The sequence below is a fragment of the Xyrauchen texanus genome, chromosome 34, assembly GCF_025860055.1.
Source record: "Xyrauchen texanus isolate HMW12.3.18 chromosome 34, RBS_HiC_50CHRs, whole genome shotgun sequence".
Taxonomy (NCBI): Eukaryota; Metazoa; Chordata; class Actinopteri; order Cypriniformes; family Catostomidae; genus Xyrauchen; species Xyrauchen texanus.
In genome coordinates this window covers 7,278,146-7,295,460 of record NC_068309.1, presented here as the reverse complement: position 1 = coordinate 7,295,460, position 17,315 = coordinate 7,278,146, and the positions used below count along the sequence as shown (strand labels likewise).

The 17,315-nt window shown below is 37.5% G+C and overlaps 1 protein-coding gene across 2 annotated transcripts; it reads right to left on the bottom strand.

Annotated features, from left to right (window-relative positions):
- Positions 1-11,588: 11,588 nt before the first annotated feature.
- otpa (orthopedia homeobox a) lies at positions 11,589-17,315 on the bottom strand. Of its 2 annotated transcripts, none has more exons than XM_052104111.1 (3): positions 17,192-17,315; positions 16,301-16,704; positions 11,589-12,904 (listed from the first exon to the last, which is right to left on the bottom strand). In XM_052104111.1, exons 1-3 carry the CDS (start codon positions 17,226-17,228, stop codon positions 12,383-12,385), a joined length of 963 nt encoding a protein of 320 aa, XP_051960071.1. In that variant the 5' UTR covers positions 17,229-17,315; the 3' UTR covers positions 11,589-12,382. The 2 variants fall into 2 exon arrangements, with proteins under 2 accessions (XP_051960071.1, XP_051960070.1); XM_052104110.1 differs by having other exon boundaries at positions 17,153-17,291.

The following is a 17,315-nucleotide window of genomic DNA, read 5'->3' as shown; positions in this document are numbered from 1 at the left end:
AATGTATTGTTTATTCCCATAGATGCTTCAGTGTGGTATCTGACTACAGTGTGTCCAAAATTACACCTGCTGAACAATCAAATAGGCATATTAAATGAATTGTTTTATGCCTTTATCGTATTCCACAGCATCTCTACTGAAATCTCTCTAGCTACATATTTCCCTCAAGTCTGGAAAACAAAGTGATGAACTCTGTCATTATTTAAGCATTACCATCACCTCACTGTCCAGAGATGTGGCCCCTTTCAAAGTCTCAAGTGGCCCTTGTGACCCTCTGTAAAGACACAAACATGGGCACAGATGAGCGAATAGCGTGTGTTCTCAGATAGAGACGAGTGTGTGAGTGTGACCTTCATGCTGAGCTGTAGCGTTGGTTTCTGATTTAGTGTCAATCCGCTGCGCTTGTCATACCAGGCGAGGTGCTTTCCACGTGGTAATAGAAAATCTCAAGGGGTGGGGGAGGTATGTTCAGATACTATGTATGTATCTGAACATTGGGCCAAGAAACAGAAATAACAAAATACCAAAAAAAAAGGTCATGAGAGAGAAAGCAAAAAGAAACAGAAAATGTAGGCCTAATTCAGTCTAGTCAGTTAAACTTGTTTTGAGGCTACTTAAATGTAACATATGGGCATATTGTGTACCTTTAGTACACTATATATATACACTATATTTAGTAATAATACTTATTACCCCAAAAATTAGTTTCAACCTTTTCTTTATAAAAAAAGCACAAATCTGTCTTGCAGTGAGGCACTTACAATGGAAGTGAAATGGGCCAATCTGTAAACGTGAAAATACTCTCTATTTCAAAAGTATAGCCAAAAGACAGAAACAAAATGAGTGTTAACATGATTTTAGAGTGATAATGTTGCTTACTAACCTTTTCTGTGCTAACTTGTATACAATTTTATGACTTATTTGGAATGACAACGTAACAGCATAAACACTAAAACGATTGAAACAACTTTACAGCTCAAAGAATACACACGATTAAATAGAAGAATTAATGTAAGTGCTTTTATAAAATTATGAGCTTCACATTTCTGCCTATAAATTACAATGGCACATTCACTGCCATTGTAAGTGCCTCACTGTAACCTTGATTAAAAAGCAAAAAAAACAAGGAGTTAACCTGGAGTTAAGTGCCTTGCTCAAGGACACAATGGTGGTGGTTGTGGGGACCGAACCGGCAACCTTCTGCTTACCAGTTCTGTGCTTTAGCACACTACACCACCACCACTCTGGTGTTCTGAGCATGTTCAGCTCAAGGTTGTTGTGACCGCACCAGAAAGCCAGATGTTCAACCTCCTGTCTGTATGCAGACTCGTCACCATCGCGGATGAGGCAGATGACCGTGGTGTTGTCTGCAAACTTCAGGAGAGTGACAGAGGGGTCCATTGCCGTACAGTCATCCGTGTACAGGGAGAAGAGCAGTGGAGAGAGAACACCTCCCTGAGGAGCACCAGTACTAATAGTAAGGGTCCTGGATGTGAGTTTCCCCAGTCTCACTAGCTGCTGCCCATATGTCAGAAAGCTGGTGATCCATCGACAGATTGGGGTGGGCACAGAGTGCTGGGACAGTTTGGTTGAGAGAAGATCAGGTATGATGGGATTGAAGGCTAAACTGAAGTCCACAAATAAGATCCTTGCATAAGTCCCAGGTTGGTTGAGCTGTTGTATAATATAATGCAGACCCATGTTGACAGCATCATCCACAGACCTGTTTGCTTCATAAGCAAATAGAGGTTCTAGCAGGGGTCCAGTGATGTCCTTTAGCTTTGCCAAAACCAGTCTCTCAAAAGACTTTATGACCAAATGGAAGTGACAGGTCTGTAGTAATTAAATCCTTTGGTTTTGGGTTTTTTGGGGACCAGAATTATGGTGGAGCTTTAGAAGCAGCAGGGAACTTCACAATGCTCCAGTGATCTATTGAAGATCTGTTTGAAGATGGGGGCAGTTGGTTAGTACAGACATTCAGACAGGCAGGAGAAACACCATCTGGGCTTGAAGCTTTCATAGTCTTCTGTTTCTTGAAGACCTGGCACACATCCTCCTTACAGACCATAAGTGCATGTTGAGTAGCAGGAGGGGGGAGGAAGGGGTTGTCAGGAGTTATACGTGGGTGTGTGAAGTGAAGATCAGAGCTGTGGAGGGGTGTAAGACTGGGCTTTTCTAACCTGCAATAAAGCACATTAAGGTCATCAGCCATTTGTTGATTCTCTATAGAGCGAGGGGGTGGTGTCTTCTACTGGTAATGTCCTTCAGGCCTCTCCACACAGATGCAGGATCGTTGTCTGAAAACTGTTCTTTTTTCATCTTTTCAGAGTAGCTTCTTTTAGCCAGTCTAATCTCCTTAGTCAGTGTGTTTCTGGCCTGGTTGTACAAGATTTTAACCCCACTTCCGTAATCATCCTCTTTGGCATGATGAAGCTGTCTGAGTTTAGCTGAAAACCATGGTTTATTGTTATTTAATGATAAAAATGTCCTTGTAGGGATGCACATATCCTCACAGAAACTGATATATGATGTCACATTATCTGTGAGCTCATCCAGGTCTGTGGCTACACCTTCAAAAACACGCCAATCACAGTGCATTCAAAGCAGGCTTGTAGTTCCAGCTCTGCATCATTGGTCCATCTCTGTACAGTCCTTACTAAATGCTTAGCTGATTTTAGTTTCTGCTTGTAGGTCAGGAGAAGATGAACCAGACATTCATCAGAGAGATCAGATGTGGAACAGATCGATATGCATTCTTTACAGTGGTGTAGCTGTGGTCCAATATTTTTCTGTCTCTGATGGGGCATGTGATGTGTTGTTTGTTTTTTGACAAATTACAAGTGAGAATAGCTTTATTAAAATCTCCCAGAATAACGATAAGAGTGTCCAGGTATTGTTGCTCCGTGTCTGTAATGTGATCAGCTGTTGCAGCGCTGCGTTCACGCATGCTTGTGGTGTGTTCTAAACACTCACTAGAATGAACGAGTAAAACTCCCGAGGTGAATAGAAAGGGTTACATTTGATGAAAAGCATATGTAAATTAGGACAGCACATCTTCTTTAATGCTGTTACATCTGTACAGCAACATTCGTTGATGTAAAAGCGTGTCCCGCCACCTCTCATTTTCCCTAATTATTACTCTATAGAATTAAGACATTCGATAGATGAATATACGGCAGAGGAGTCCTAAAGCCGCATTGACAGAGCTTCACGAGTATGCAGGCTTGCTTCCCTTGCTTGCATCTCTTGGATCACTTGTTGAGCACCGCCTCCAACTACGATGTCTAACAAAGTGTCAGAATAATCAAACACTGGCAAAAAATTATCCGGTATGCTCTGTTGAATATTCAGCAGTTCTTTCCTGGTGAAACTGATCAGAAAAGAGTAACAAAAAATGACAAACAAACAAAAGTAACAAAAATCCATGTCTTCAGAAGTGATATGATAAGTGTGGGAGAGAAACATCAATATTTAAGTCCTTTTTTACTATACATTCTCCTCCCTGCCCAGTAGGGGGTGATATGCACAGAGAATTTAAATCGCAAAATCAAAAGAAGAAGAATGTGGAAATGATTGTGAAAGTGGAAATTTATAGCAAGTACTTAACTATTGATCAAGTTTCTCATCTCAGATCATTTATATTTTTTGGGTGAACTATCCCTTTAAGGGTACAAATATGTACCCAAAACTAGGGTAACCTTAAAACGTACAGTTTGGTACCTTTTTTTTCTGAGAGTCTAGGGATAGAATAATGTTATGAATTGAGTTAACATTAGAATGATAGAAAAGTTAGTAACATGCTGTATGCCTATAAATGGATAAATAGACAAATGAGAGCATATATAAGTATGCAAATAGATGTAAGAGAAAAAAAGCCAATTGTCAGTATGCAAATTACATTGTTGTGAACATACTGTATTTTAATAAGGTCTGTTAAACCGGTTTAATTAATTGCTTGGTTTAGGGGTTTAGAAAAAGAGTGTTTGGGGAATGTAAATACAGTATTGCAATTTAAATATGAAATATTGTATTTGCAAATATCTGAAAACTCACACACACACATCCATACCAGCTGGTCACCATATGTGTAATTTTGTCAAACGTGAACAGTGGAATAACACCTTTCACAGAGTTAATGAAATCACTGTTCCTCAAACACAGAAAGAGCAAAACACACAGGGAAGATGAGTTTGGCATGCTCCCTCTCTTTCTTTCTCTCTCTCTCTCTCTCTCTCTCTCTCTCTCTATATATATCAATTTAAATTTTCAATTTTAAAGTACTTTATTAGCATAATTGTCCTTGCATACAATATTGCCAAAGCATTAATACAGAAAACAGATAATGACACGACAGAAAATAATAATAAAAGTGTAACAAATTGCAATACAAATAGAATTAAAACAAGGTGCCAGGTAAGATGACAGCTGTCAGTAGGTCGCTTGCACAGACCCAACACTTACATTGCATATTAATATATAAGTATGATATAAGTATTATATTAATATATACATATTATTTACTTTTAATATTTGTAGTATTTTAAATATTCAAGTATTACAAAATAATTGCAAAATTTTGCACAATTAGCTGCAAAAATAAAGGGCATCTTGTGGAGCACTTGCTTCTGTTTCACACATGACAAAAAAAGACTGAGCACACGCTGGTCCTGAATACATTATTTAATCAATTCCAATAATGACAATTGTGCATTTGCAGAATACAATTTTTACTCTGTGCTTGTGAATTGCGGGATTTAAATGTATCCAAGTGGCTCCAGTGTTTTTGACTAGGTTCACCAAATGTTGTTCAGATCCACTTAATCATTCAGTGACCATTTCTGGTGATGCCAAAAGGTGGGGACAAATGAGTGTCTCCGAATCAATGATCAAACGACATACAGTAAATGTCTATATGCAGATGTACAAATAGATTTTAGAAGAGGATTTAAGCATTATAAGAACAAAGCAAATCTATTATTTCCCTACAGTTTGTGAGCTGCTGAGCATGACTTTTATCAAAAGACAACAATAATATAATATAATATATAATTAATATAATAATTATGAGTTTCAATAACGGCCGTAAAATGTTCATGTATAAAAAAAGCGTGTCTACATATCTGTTCAATTCAGTGTTCTAAGAACACAGCAGATCTATATTTTTTCCTACGGTTTGTCAACTGCACACCAACATTGAAGTAAAAAATGAGCTGATATTAAAAATAGCTTTACATATTTAACACAGATCTGGTAATCTGCTTAAATTGGCAAAAACAACTGATTAAAATATAACCTCACAAACATAATGTAAAAAGCATAACTTCACGAAGACTCATGCAGAGATATAAACTCCACATACAATGTGTGCTTCAAAGAAGGATTGTCCTTAGATTTTTTATCAAGAAAAATATACCGATAAATAACTCTCATTTGTCTGTTAATCAACTCGTTATGGGTTTAGCTTGGAAAAGTGCTGGGGACAAAAATCATGTTTTTAAAGAGTGTGGGGGACGTGTCCCTCACGTCCCCCATGGCTGCTACGCCCTTGATAATTAGGGGGTATATGCCAAGATCAGCCCAGCCTCTCTCTCATTTCTTTCCATCTGATCTCTCTGGATCTGTCCATCTGACATGAGCAGAATGGATGGTTATTCTAAAAGGCGCTGATTTCAGCTATAAACTGTAGGGGGAATGTGTGTGATGTTCAATAAGGGTTCCCCATACAGAGACGAAGTGGAGTAGACAAACCTGTTTATGAGCAACACACAACCCTGTCCTCCTGTATTACTGACACACTAAATTTTTCTGCACACACACACAAAAACAAACTACAGCTAGGCTTTGGGGAATTTGTGTGCAGTGTGTGCATTTCTTTTCCTACATTGCAACAAATAAATAAGCAAGCAGAATCACTGTTGCACATCCATTTTTGAAAACAGAATGAGTTTGTAAGATGTTATAGTATTTAAAGAGAAAGACGATTGTAATTACAGAGCTGTGGGTTCATTTGAGTTTGTGAGAGTGGGAACTTGGATTTGAAATATCGTGCTGTGGAAAAGTATTTGCCCCCATCCTGATTTCTTCAAGTTTTTGAGTATTTTTCATACTAAATTCTTCTAAAGAGATATAACATAAAGCAAAAGGCAACCTGAGTAAACACAAAATACAGTTTTCAAATATATGCATGAACTGTTTGTTTAAGGTCCTGCTACAGCATCTCAATTTGGTTCAAGTCAGGACTTTGACTAGGCCACTCAAAAACATTAATTTAGCTTCTTTTGAGCCATTCAGAGGTGGATTTACTCTTATGCTTTGAATCATTGTCTTCATGCATAATCCAGTTGTGTTTGAGCTTCAACTCATGGACTGATGACTTCATGTTTGCCTTAATTATTGCAAGTCCCCCAGGCCCTGAAGCAGCAAAGCATCCCCACAACATCTTACAACCACCATCATGCTTGACCATAGGTCATTTTTGTGGAATTCTGTGTTTGAGTTACACCAAATGTAACGGGACCCCTGTCTTCCGAACAGTTCCACTTTCGACTCATCAGTCTACTGAACATTCTCCCAAAAGGTTTGAGGGTCATCAAGGTCTGTTTTGGCAAAATTCAGACGAGACTTAATGTTCTTCTGGGTTAGCAGTGTTGCGCCTTGCCACTCTTCCACGGATGGCATTTTTGGCCAGTGTCTTTCGAATAGTGGAGTCATGAACAGTGACCTTTATTGATGCGAGAGAGGCCAGCAGTTCCTTGGAAGATGTCCTTGGCTTTTTTGTGGCTTCCAGGATGAATCATCGCTGTGCTCTTGGAGGAATTTTGGAAGGTTAGCCACTTTCGGTAAGGTTCACTACTGTGCTAACTTTTCTCCATTTGGTGATAATGGCTCTTACTGTGGTTCTTTGGAGTCCCAGAGCATTTGAAATAGCTTTGTAACCCTTCCCAAGTAACCATTGATGCAATTCAATCGCTTTTTCCCTCATCATTTCTGGAATTTATTTCAAACTTGGCATAGTGTGCTGCTGGGTGAGACCTTTCGGCCAACTTCATGCTGCTGAAAAAGTTATATTTATGTTGATTTGATTGAACAGGGCTGGAAGTAATCAGGCCTGGGTGTGTCTACTCCAGCTGAACCCCATTATGAATGCAGTTTTATTGATTTTGGGATTTAGTAACTAAGGGCCAACACTTTTTCACATAGGCCAAGTTGGCATTGGATAACTTTTTTGCTTCAATAAATAACACTGTACTTTTAAAAAAAGTTATTTTGTGTTTACTCAGTTTGCCTTCATTTATGTTAGATTTTGTTTGAATTTTTGAAACAATTTAGTATGAGATATACACAAAAACAGAAGAAATCAGGATGGGGCAAATCGTTTTCTACAGCACAGTAATTGAACCTTAGATTACTGGGGTTTGTTTTCAGATGTAACACCTCTCCAGTACAACTTTGGGGTAATTTTAGGACACAGGACAACAATACTCATACAGAGTTGATTTTAAAGATTGTTACGGCATTGCATGTGTTCAATATAAAAAATGTTTTTTAAAAAGATAGCAATGATGCAAATAATTATCTTCAAAGGCTGCTTCTTATTAGCACATGCAACCAGGTAAATTACAGGACAATTGTTGAATTACCTTTACTGTTATGTACCACATGTGCTGTTCACACATGCCATCAATATGAAAATTTAGGAAACAACTTTTCATTAAGGGAAGTTTGCAGAGCAAAATTTACCAGTATTTGCAGTGTTTCATGTTGAGGTCAGGGAATTCGGATTAGGGTTCAAGGAATATTCCGGGTTCAATACAATTTAAATTCAATCAACAGAATTTGTGGCATAATGTTGCTAACCAAAACAAATTTATAAAATAATAATAATTATTATTATTCAACTTAGTCCTCATTTATTAAAAAAAGTGGTTACAGTGAAGCACTTACAATGAAAGTGAATGGAGCCATCCATAAATACTAAAATACACATTGTTTCAAAATATAGTCACAAGAAGTAAACATTATACATGTTAACGTGATTTTAGTGGGATAAAATTGCTTATAAACCTGTGTAAATGCATATCCAATATTGGGATTACAGGGTTTCGTTGACATACACTAAATACACTATAACAACATTAAAAATCTTAAAATGTATATCTTACAGCTATTCTTTTTAAATGATATGTATTTTAACATTTATGTTTAACATCCATTCACTTTGATGAGGGTTTGGTCAGAAACAAACCGAAATTGAGCTTTCTATTTATGAAAATGTTCACTCACTGTTGATCTCCTGTGCATGTTCATGGTAGGGCATGAGAGCAACAGTTTATGCAGCCCCCTCGCGACATTGGGGCGTTCAAGCGAAAACTCTGCGATAGTGACAACAGAACACAACTCAGCTGCACACAAAAAGAGAACAAAACTTACTAAACATGTCTGAAGAGACATAGAGGAGGCTACAAGCATCCATAGTCACATCATGTCCTAAGCTTAAGGCAAACGACATGCAATAAAAATTATATTTTCTATTTTAATAAGAACTTTTGTCCTAACCAGTAGTAGTGAGCAATGGTACATCGATACCGGTCTATTGATCGTTTGTTTTCTATTGTCATATTGCATGGTTAACTCATCCCCTGTGAACTGGCACTTGTCCAAAAAAAATATAAAAAAATATAAAAAAATAAGGCTGGTCATAGAAATGCATCAGTTCTTCAACTTCAAACTCTTCAGACATGTTAAGACATAGTAAGTTCTGTTCTCTGATTTGTTTGCAGCTGGGTTGTGTTCTGATGTCATTCTTACTGTGGCAAACCTGTTTTCAGATATACAAACGAGTTTTCGCTGGAATGCCCCAATGTTGTGAGGGGGTTGCGCGAAATGTTGCTCTAGTGCCCTCACATGAACACGCACAGGCGATCAACAGTTAGTTACAATTTTCACTGAATAATACATTTAGATTTCGCTTTGTTTCATACCAAAACTTATCGTATGCTTTCATAACAATCATGAGCCTTATGGAATAATTTATTAGACTTCTGAATTATACTTTTGTGCTCGTTTGATGCTTGAAGAGGTGGTCACGATAAACTGCCATTGTATGACATCACTGAGCACAAATTTTTTTTCACAATTTCTCCCTCCCACAAAAAAGGAAAGTTATATAGGTTTGTAACAACACAGGGGTGAGTAAACAATGACTGAAATTACATTTTTGGGTGGACTTTACCTTTAAGCTTACCTGACAAAACCTTTTCAGATTCTAGTGGCAGGGCCTAAAAAAACTTTGGAAACCTCATGAAGGAAGACTTTGCTATGTCTCATCTACTTTATAGAATTTTAGATTAAGCAACTTTTATTTTGTCATAATATTTGAATTCTGGAACATAACTTGAAAACCGTCTTACAATCGCTTTTTCACTCTGCATTCCTTTAGTCTATGTCTCTCTCTCTCTCTCTCTCTCTCTCTCTCACTCTTACACGCACACACACACACACATTTTAGGCCTAGAAAATTAATGAGTTCTCATTCATAACCCAGACAGAGAGAGCTATATTCACCCTCCGATGCATTATTGACTGATTTCATTTATTTGCAGGAGATGAATTGGAGGTAAGCACGTGGCCTCCCTGTGCATTCTCTGTGCCACGCTCTCCAGCAATGCATTGTGGGAGAAATGATGCGAAGTGCGGCGGGTCAGTGTTCACCTCTCTTGTCAGCGTGTGACAAATTAGCTAACGAGAAATGGCCTTCGCATTTCCACAAACTAATTAACCCAGCAGGTACTGAGACAAATTATAATATTTATGTAATATCATCTCACATCTGTTTGCAAGGAGCACATCCCTACGTATCGCCTGATCTCTCTTTTAGACAAACACTCACATGCTCACAAAAACAACGTCCCTTTTTAGTATTTCACTCATATTTGATCAACATTGCACCTAATTTGAGAACACTTATGTCAATATTCCATTGCTGGCCCATTTTGCTTATACATTGATTCATTATTTATGATTTATCATTTGTGATGTCACATCATTGGAACTATAAGATTCCAATACTCCTGTGCATTCTAAAGTTTGGGATATGTGTCATTGCTTTGTTTTAACCTCGTACACTGTATAACAATCTATACAGTTTTATTTGGTGCACAAGGTGTAACTGAATATTTTGCATTGCTAAAAATGCACTATCATGAGAAATCAGTGACTCAGCTCCATTAAAGTTTCCTTGTGTTTGACCTTTATCATGCAGAGTTTTCCAGCCTCACACAAAATGTTGAAATTAGGGTCAATTCAGTTTTATAAAACATGGTTTGAGTTCCCTACCTAAGCCTGTGCTCATTTATTGTGACAACCCCTTATAAATGTGTTGTTACATAGTAATTAATTAATTATTACAATGTAATAGCCCTGTGCAGAAAGCTAATCTGTTTTATGGGTTATAAATTCACTCTGGCAGTTGATGACAATAAATGCTGTTTATAATTAAATCCTTAAAGCACAAATGTGTGCTACGGAAAAAACAAACTACACTGCATCTAATCTGAGGTAGGCCTAAATTATGTATGACAAGCTAAGAAATAAAAATAAATAAAAGACAAATATATATATATATATATATATATATATATATATATATATATATATATATATATATATATATATATATATAAAGAACATTCAGGTAAAATCCCTTATGTGGTGTACTTTTGCAGTTTTTGTGTTTTTAATTTTTTAAGGGTCGCGCTTATTGTACCATAAACTTGATTGTGGTTTTATTGCAATTTTCTGGAAGACATTGATGGCTGGTGTTGTTGTGCTTGGCTGAGTTATTATATCTCATCTATGAGGTCATAATGCCACGAGCCCGGAGCCAATCAGAGAGCGAGTTACTTTCATCGACCCTTGCAACATCTGCAAGGAACATCTGGAAGAAAAATATAGTGCTCGGAATAATAATGACACGTTATAATAACTTTCATTATAATATATGTATAGGTAATATCATTCTTCGTGTATAGGCTACATGCAAATATGAATATAGCTTACTATATATCAAATCCATCCATCCTCTATAGCCGCTTGTCCTATATAATCACGGGTGGTGATGGGGCCACCTCAGCTGTCTCGGGCCGAAGGTAGGGAAACACCCTGGACAGGGCAACTCACACAGACACCACACATCTACCCGCATGTCTTTTTTGACTGGCATTTGCACCCATAGGAAACCCACGCGAACAAGGGGAGAACACGCAAAGAAAGGCCGGGACTCGAACCTGGGACATTCTTACTTTGAGGCGACAGGCCTATCCACTAAAGCCATCATCCAGTTTATATTCTACGTTCTGATTCACATTACATTTTTGTGAATTTAATAATTTACGTTATTCAATGTTACTATCTATTAGCCTAAATACCGTACAAAAGATAGGCTACATAAATCATCAAGGTAGGCTGCACCTTTTTTGCGCACAGTATCGCCAAGGACAACAGAAGATACTATGTGTCAGTAATGACATACTGAAAGTGATTTTATTCGTTAATTTACATTCAATCGTTATAAACATGTTCAGGAAACAAAACAGCCGTTAAGAAGATCAAACATTTAAGAAATTTATATTGATTTAAGCACATACAGTAACTTAGAACATATCACAAACTGACCGAATGGGAACAATTTAAGAATGCTTTATCTACACAAAACATCCTAACAGCATATAACAAAGTCATACTTTTCTTTTAAATTATATTTCCCCAGTGTTTAACTTTGTCGGCACATGCAGTCAAGTTTCTTAATTCATTCTGAAATATTTTCCTTTCATTCTTCCACCTACTTTCATAAAACAGTCCTAAAACTTGAACGGTTCCTTCCATAATAATAATAATAATAATAATAATAATACTAAAAATATATAAAGAGAGATAACTTTACTCCCAGAATCCGGCTTCATTGCACAGCGTGTGCCCGGTGCGCGTATAGCCGTCGCTATATAGTCTGGTTTCTCTGAGATCAAACGCAGTTATCTTGACACGAAAATTAACGAATACATCGCAAATGTGCAGTTTATTTTCTGTCCCAGATGTTGACATTTGCTTACAGTTAGATTTAAAAAACAAAACAAAAAAAAAAGTGCTAAAAAAAAAATAAATAATAATAATAATAATAAACAAATAAATAGGACATAATAATAAATAAATAGATTCACGTTTGCTAGATTGAAAAGGAGGCTATTTTTCAGACTATGTGATGCTTGGTATTTTATCTCCATTAGGTACGCACAGTTCATTCTTGTATCCTTAGACTTCCTTGTGCGTCACTGGGTCAGAAATGATGAGTGGACGAGGAACAGGAGAAGACTAGCACATCAAAGTATTAGGTGAAACTCATGGACACTGTATGCTCAAGCGCTTTGCGGCGCAGGGACGCGATGCTCGTCCCTCTCCAGACGTCAGTGTCCGGGGAGCTACAGAGCTGAGACGAGCCGGTCACATTGGTGGGACCGGAGAGAGACGCGGGCACCATACCGGGGAAGGTGGGTTGGTAGAGGTGGGACTGGAGCCCGGAACCATTGGAGGACATGTTGGACAGGCTCATGGAGTTGGGTGGAGGTCCGGCGCCCAGACTGCACTGGGATAGAGACTGTGCCATGGCTTGTTGTCGGCCTAGGGCGGGAGGTAACTGTAGCTGAGAGACTCCTGGCATCCCAGCCGCCGCCCAACGGGTGTCATTAGCGTGAAAAGAGCACAAGCTGTCGCCCATAGCTGCTGCGGCCGCCGCGGCGGAGGGGAACTGCGGTAGGCCGTGGTGAGTGGGCAGCAAAGTGCCCGGAGTGCGAAACACATTGGTGGTCTTCTTGCGCTTCTTCCATTTTGCGCGTCTATTCTGAAACCAAACCTACAAGATAATAAAAGAGAGGATTAGTCAAAGCTATCAAATGCTTCAATTCCACTTGAAATGTAAATAGGCGTCAATAAAACATCACTAGCACATATTTAGATTTCCCGAGTCATTTAAATTGCTCCTTTAGAAAGGGGTTCTTTTGTAATTAAATGGCTGTGCGATGTGTTTATGTTTGTTTTGTTCCTACAGTATGTTATCTGATGCTTCTGTCTGGTAACAAGTCTTATATAATATACATTGACAAATATATTCTTGTTGTGCTTGATGGAGGTGTCAAAAACATTCTGAGAGATCAAAAAATGAAGTACAATTATTATTATGTATTTTTTTTTTTGTGCGGGATTTTTTTCTTGCTTATTTTCTTCAATATTATTCAGACGCACCTGCTAAAATCAAGTGTAGTAGTTATTTTTTTTTTTTTTATTTAAGATGCCAAAAAATGTCAGAATAACCTACAGTTAACACATTATTCTGATCCATATGGGAATATTTTTTTTTTTATTTATTTTTTTTTTTTTTTAAATTAAACAACACGGCTTTGATTAAAACAATTGTTACAAATTGTGTATCATATTTCTTAATTGTTATTGAGTTTTGTTACATTTGCTTCTCTCTCTTGATAAATGTCATCACAAAATGATGCTTTAAATGTTATGGCGTAAAAAGGCTGCTCAAGGCAAGCCCTGGGCCATAAATAGCGCACAAGCAGTAGTGTATAGGTGGGCATACGCCGCATGCCCACCTATCTTTTTTGGGATTTTGCGTTTGCCCATCTAAAATAAGTGAAGATACTTATGGCCGCCAGAAGAACTGGGTTAGCTTTTGACAATCACCGTTGAGTGAATTGTGATTGTGAATTGTAATTTTATTTTTTATTTTCATTTTAATTTTAAAAAGTGTTGAGTGATTCTTTCTAAACGCGCAATGAGCTGCGGGAGGCGGGAGCGCAACTGTACATTTATTTCCCTGCAAAACGTAAAAAAAATAAAAAAGAAAAAAATATATTTTATATATATAATATTCAATCATATATTTATTTTAATACATATTTACCATGGTTCTAAGTAGTGTACTGTACACCACCCTAAACATACACTTATATACATTTTGTAAGCGCACGTGGGACTATATTACACCTTACAAATTTTTTACGGAAAAAAATATATCTTACACATTTTAGATATGCAATATATACATATATAAATGTAAATATATGAATTTTAGAAACCGGGTGCCTGTTTTTTTATATAAAATATATATATTTGCTTGTGTGTGTGGGGGAATTCACAGTATGCCCACCTCTTCAGACACTACTACACCACTGCGCACAAGGTGTTTATTTCCCCGGTCCTTCAGGTTTATAGAGATCTCAGCCGCACGCACAATGATTAACGAGCAGATTTTGGCCCAACGAAAAGGGGAGGGAAAATGTGGAAGGGTTCATATTAGATCCCTGAATCCCACCCCACGCAGCCAGCCATGAAATCCGGCCTCAAATGCATTACACTTCAGAGGATAAAAGAAAATGCAATTTCTCATACCATTAAAAAAAGACAGAGAGCACCGTCCGCGCACTGGCCATTAAGACGTGCACACTGACAGACCTATTTCACAAGAAAACATTCATGCAACGCATCAGCTAAAACAGAAAAGCCCACTGTGCTGTTTTAGATTATAGAGAGGATCACTGCGCGGTCATCATTGCGCTAATTTATTTTTTATGTAAATAAAATAGTTGGGGCATAGTAGACATCCATGCTCAGATAGGCCTGCTAATTATGGTGGTTATTCTTTTACACAGAACCGGCTCATCTGCGTGGCTTTCGCATTGAGTTTAATAATCCCGTTAAGTTATGAATAATTCTGAAATTGGTTGATAATAATGTTCTTGGTTTTATTGCAGTATCAACCCGAAAAAGCTATACATATATAATGAGCCGCTATACATCAGAGGTTAAAAGAGAGTGCTGGAATGCCGCGCGCGCTCGTTGCATCCTACATTTATCTCGCGGGTTCATTTGCTGCGCGCTGCACTGGCGACTGACCACCAATCACAGGGACAGCACGAGCCATAATCTTATCAAAGTGATAAAGATATCTGTCTGCTTCGATGGCTGAGATAACAATAATGGTGCTGTAAAAGGAAGATGACCTGAACAGTAAAATGATCATGAGATCAGCCCTTATGTTTTAAATGGGTGGACTTCATGCTTTAAAGAGCAAAGAAAATGTTGTTTTCAGAAACACTAATGTGAATCAAATGCAAAAACTAATTTGCAATATGACAATGCAAGTGAAAAACTTTGACACATTTTTATGGTACAGTAAGGAGATGATTTTCCCTTAATTAATTTGCAAGCTATTTATTTTATATACAATCATTGGACAATTATTTCCAATGATTAATTTGATCGGGATTAATGCATGATCTGCATGCGCGCGAGTGTGTGTTATTTAAAAAAAAACTGTGATGTATGCTAGTGCAATTATATTATATTACATTGTGTTTACATGTTTTATATAGGCTAATGTTTGTTTACATTAGCCTACACGTTAAATGCATTACATTCATCTAAATGAATGCGAAATTATAACAATTATTAGAATATGGACATTTCCACCTATTTGTTGGCTACATCTTCACGTACATATATATATATACTTTTTTTTCATGGATGGACCAAGAGAGCTCTTATAAATATTTATGATACAACTTCTTCAGTACCATGGAGAGCAATTTGCATCGAACAACACAATGTTTTCTATAAGATTTTACTAAGTCTGTTGCATTTATAAACACTGAATCTAATTCAAAATGAAATACAAAATTATTGGAATTATGTTAAATACACACCTACTTGTGTCTTCTTGAAATTACTTGTAGCCAAATGCTTAACCATTGCTACATTTTGACTCTTTTTGATCGAGAATTTTATTTCACAATATGAAATATAAAGATCTAGGCCTACCTCATTTTTCACCTGTACATTTTCAGAAAACATGGAAATATCTGCCTAAATCGTATCCTAAAATGTTCAAATAAATGTATTTACAAAAAATAAAAATAAACATTTCGACATCCACCATTGAAGTCAGAAACTTGAATCTAGAATCAGAAACTATTATACTGCTATTGAAGTGAATGTTAAGCGTCTAAAATGTATATATATATATATATATATATATATATATATATATATATATATATATATATATATATATATATTATAGGCCTATATATATTTTTTTTCTTCATATATTAAAACTGCTGCCTTCAGTCGGTGTTGCACGTCTATGTACATTTTGTGCAAATAACAGATCGGAGTCTAATGGCAATTTTAACATAAATATAAAAACGAAACCCTTGATCGTGATATCCAGTGAACCCACCTGCACGCGTGATTCCGTCAGGCCGATCCGGAGCGCGAGCTCCTCGCGCATGAAGATGTCCGGATAGTGGGTTTTGGCGAAGCTACGCTCCAGCTCGTTGAGCTGGGCCGGAGTAAACCGAGTCCGGTGGCGTTTTTGTTTTTGACTCTGTTGCCCGCCAGACTGGGTGGGGTTCTGTTGCTGCTGCTGCTGCTGCTTTTCCTGGTCCTTACTGTTCACCGCTACACCCTGCTGATTGGATCCAGCATTGTTGATATCGTCTCCGGGGAGATGAGTGGCCCCTTCTACGGCATCGGAGCCCGGGGCGAGTTCTCCGGGGTGGCCCGGGTCAGCTACACCGCCGCCCAGCCTACACTTCAATGCCTCCCTGTGACCCAGAAGCTCCGCCGCGGCATCCTTCATCCCTTAAAAACAGAATATGGATACAACTGAGTGGGTTCAAAGCTACCGATAACCATTGCTGCAAAAGAGAAAAGTGTTATTGCAGAATATACAAACACTTTAATATGTCTAGCTGAAATACAGACTAAAAACACTAATGGTTCTAATGCACAGAAAAACTTAGCTACTATTTGTCATTACATCCATAAAGTGCATAAAAAATGCTAAAAATGGGTTTCCTTTTGAGCTCAGAACAACAACACAGCAGAATGTCATCATTTAAAACACTTAATTCTATTTGATTCCCCTCAATATCTTAGAAAATTACATCAAAATCAAATTACTGTGTAATATAATAATAATGATTACTTTTCCAATGAATTAGTTCGCTTAAATCGAATTAAGATAAAATAAGAGACAAATTGTCAATTTTCTCTGCTTGATTTAGATGAAAAGAGTCCTCCAGCTTACAGTAGAGTTGCAGACCGGAGTTTGGCGTTGATAACTCACCGAGGCGAGCATCCAGCAGGTCGGCGTGCGAAAGCATCGCGCACCGCTCCAGTGCGAAATGCTTTTCCAAAAAAATCTCTATGACTTTAAACTATTTAAAAATATATATATGGCCTAAATGAAA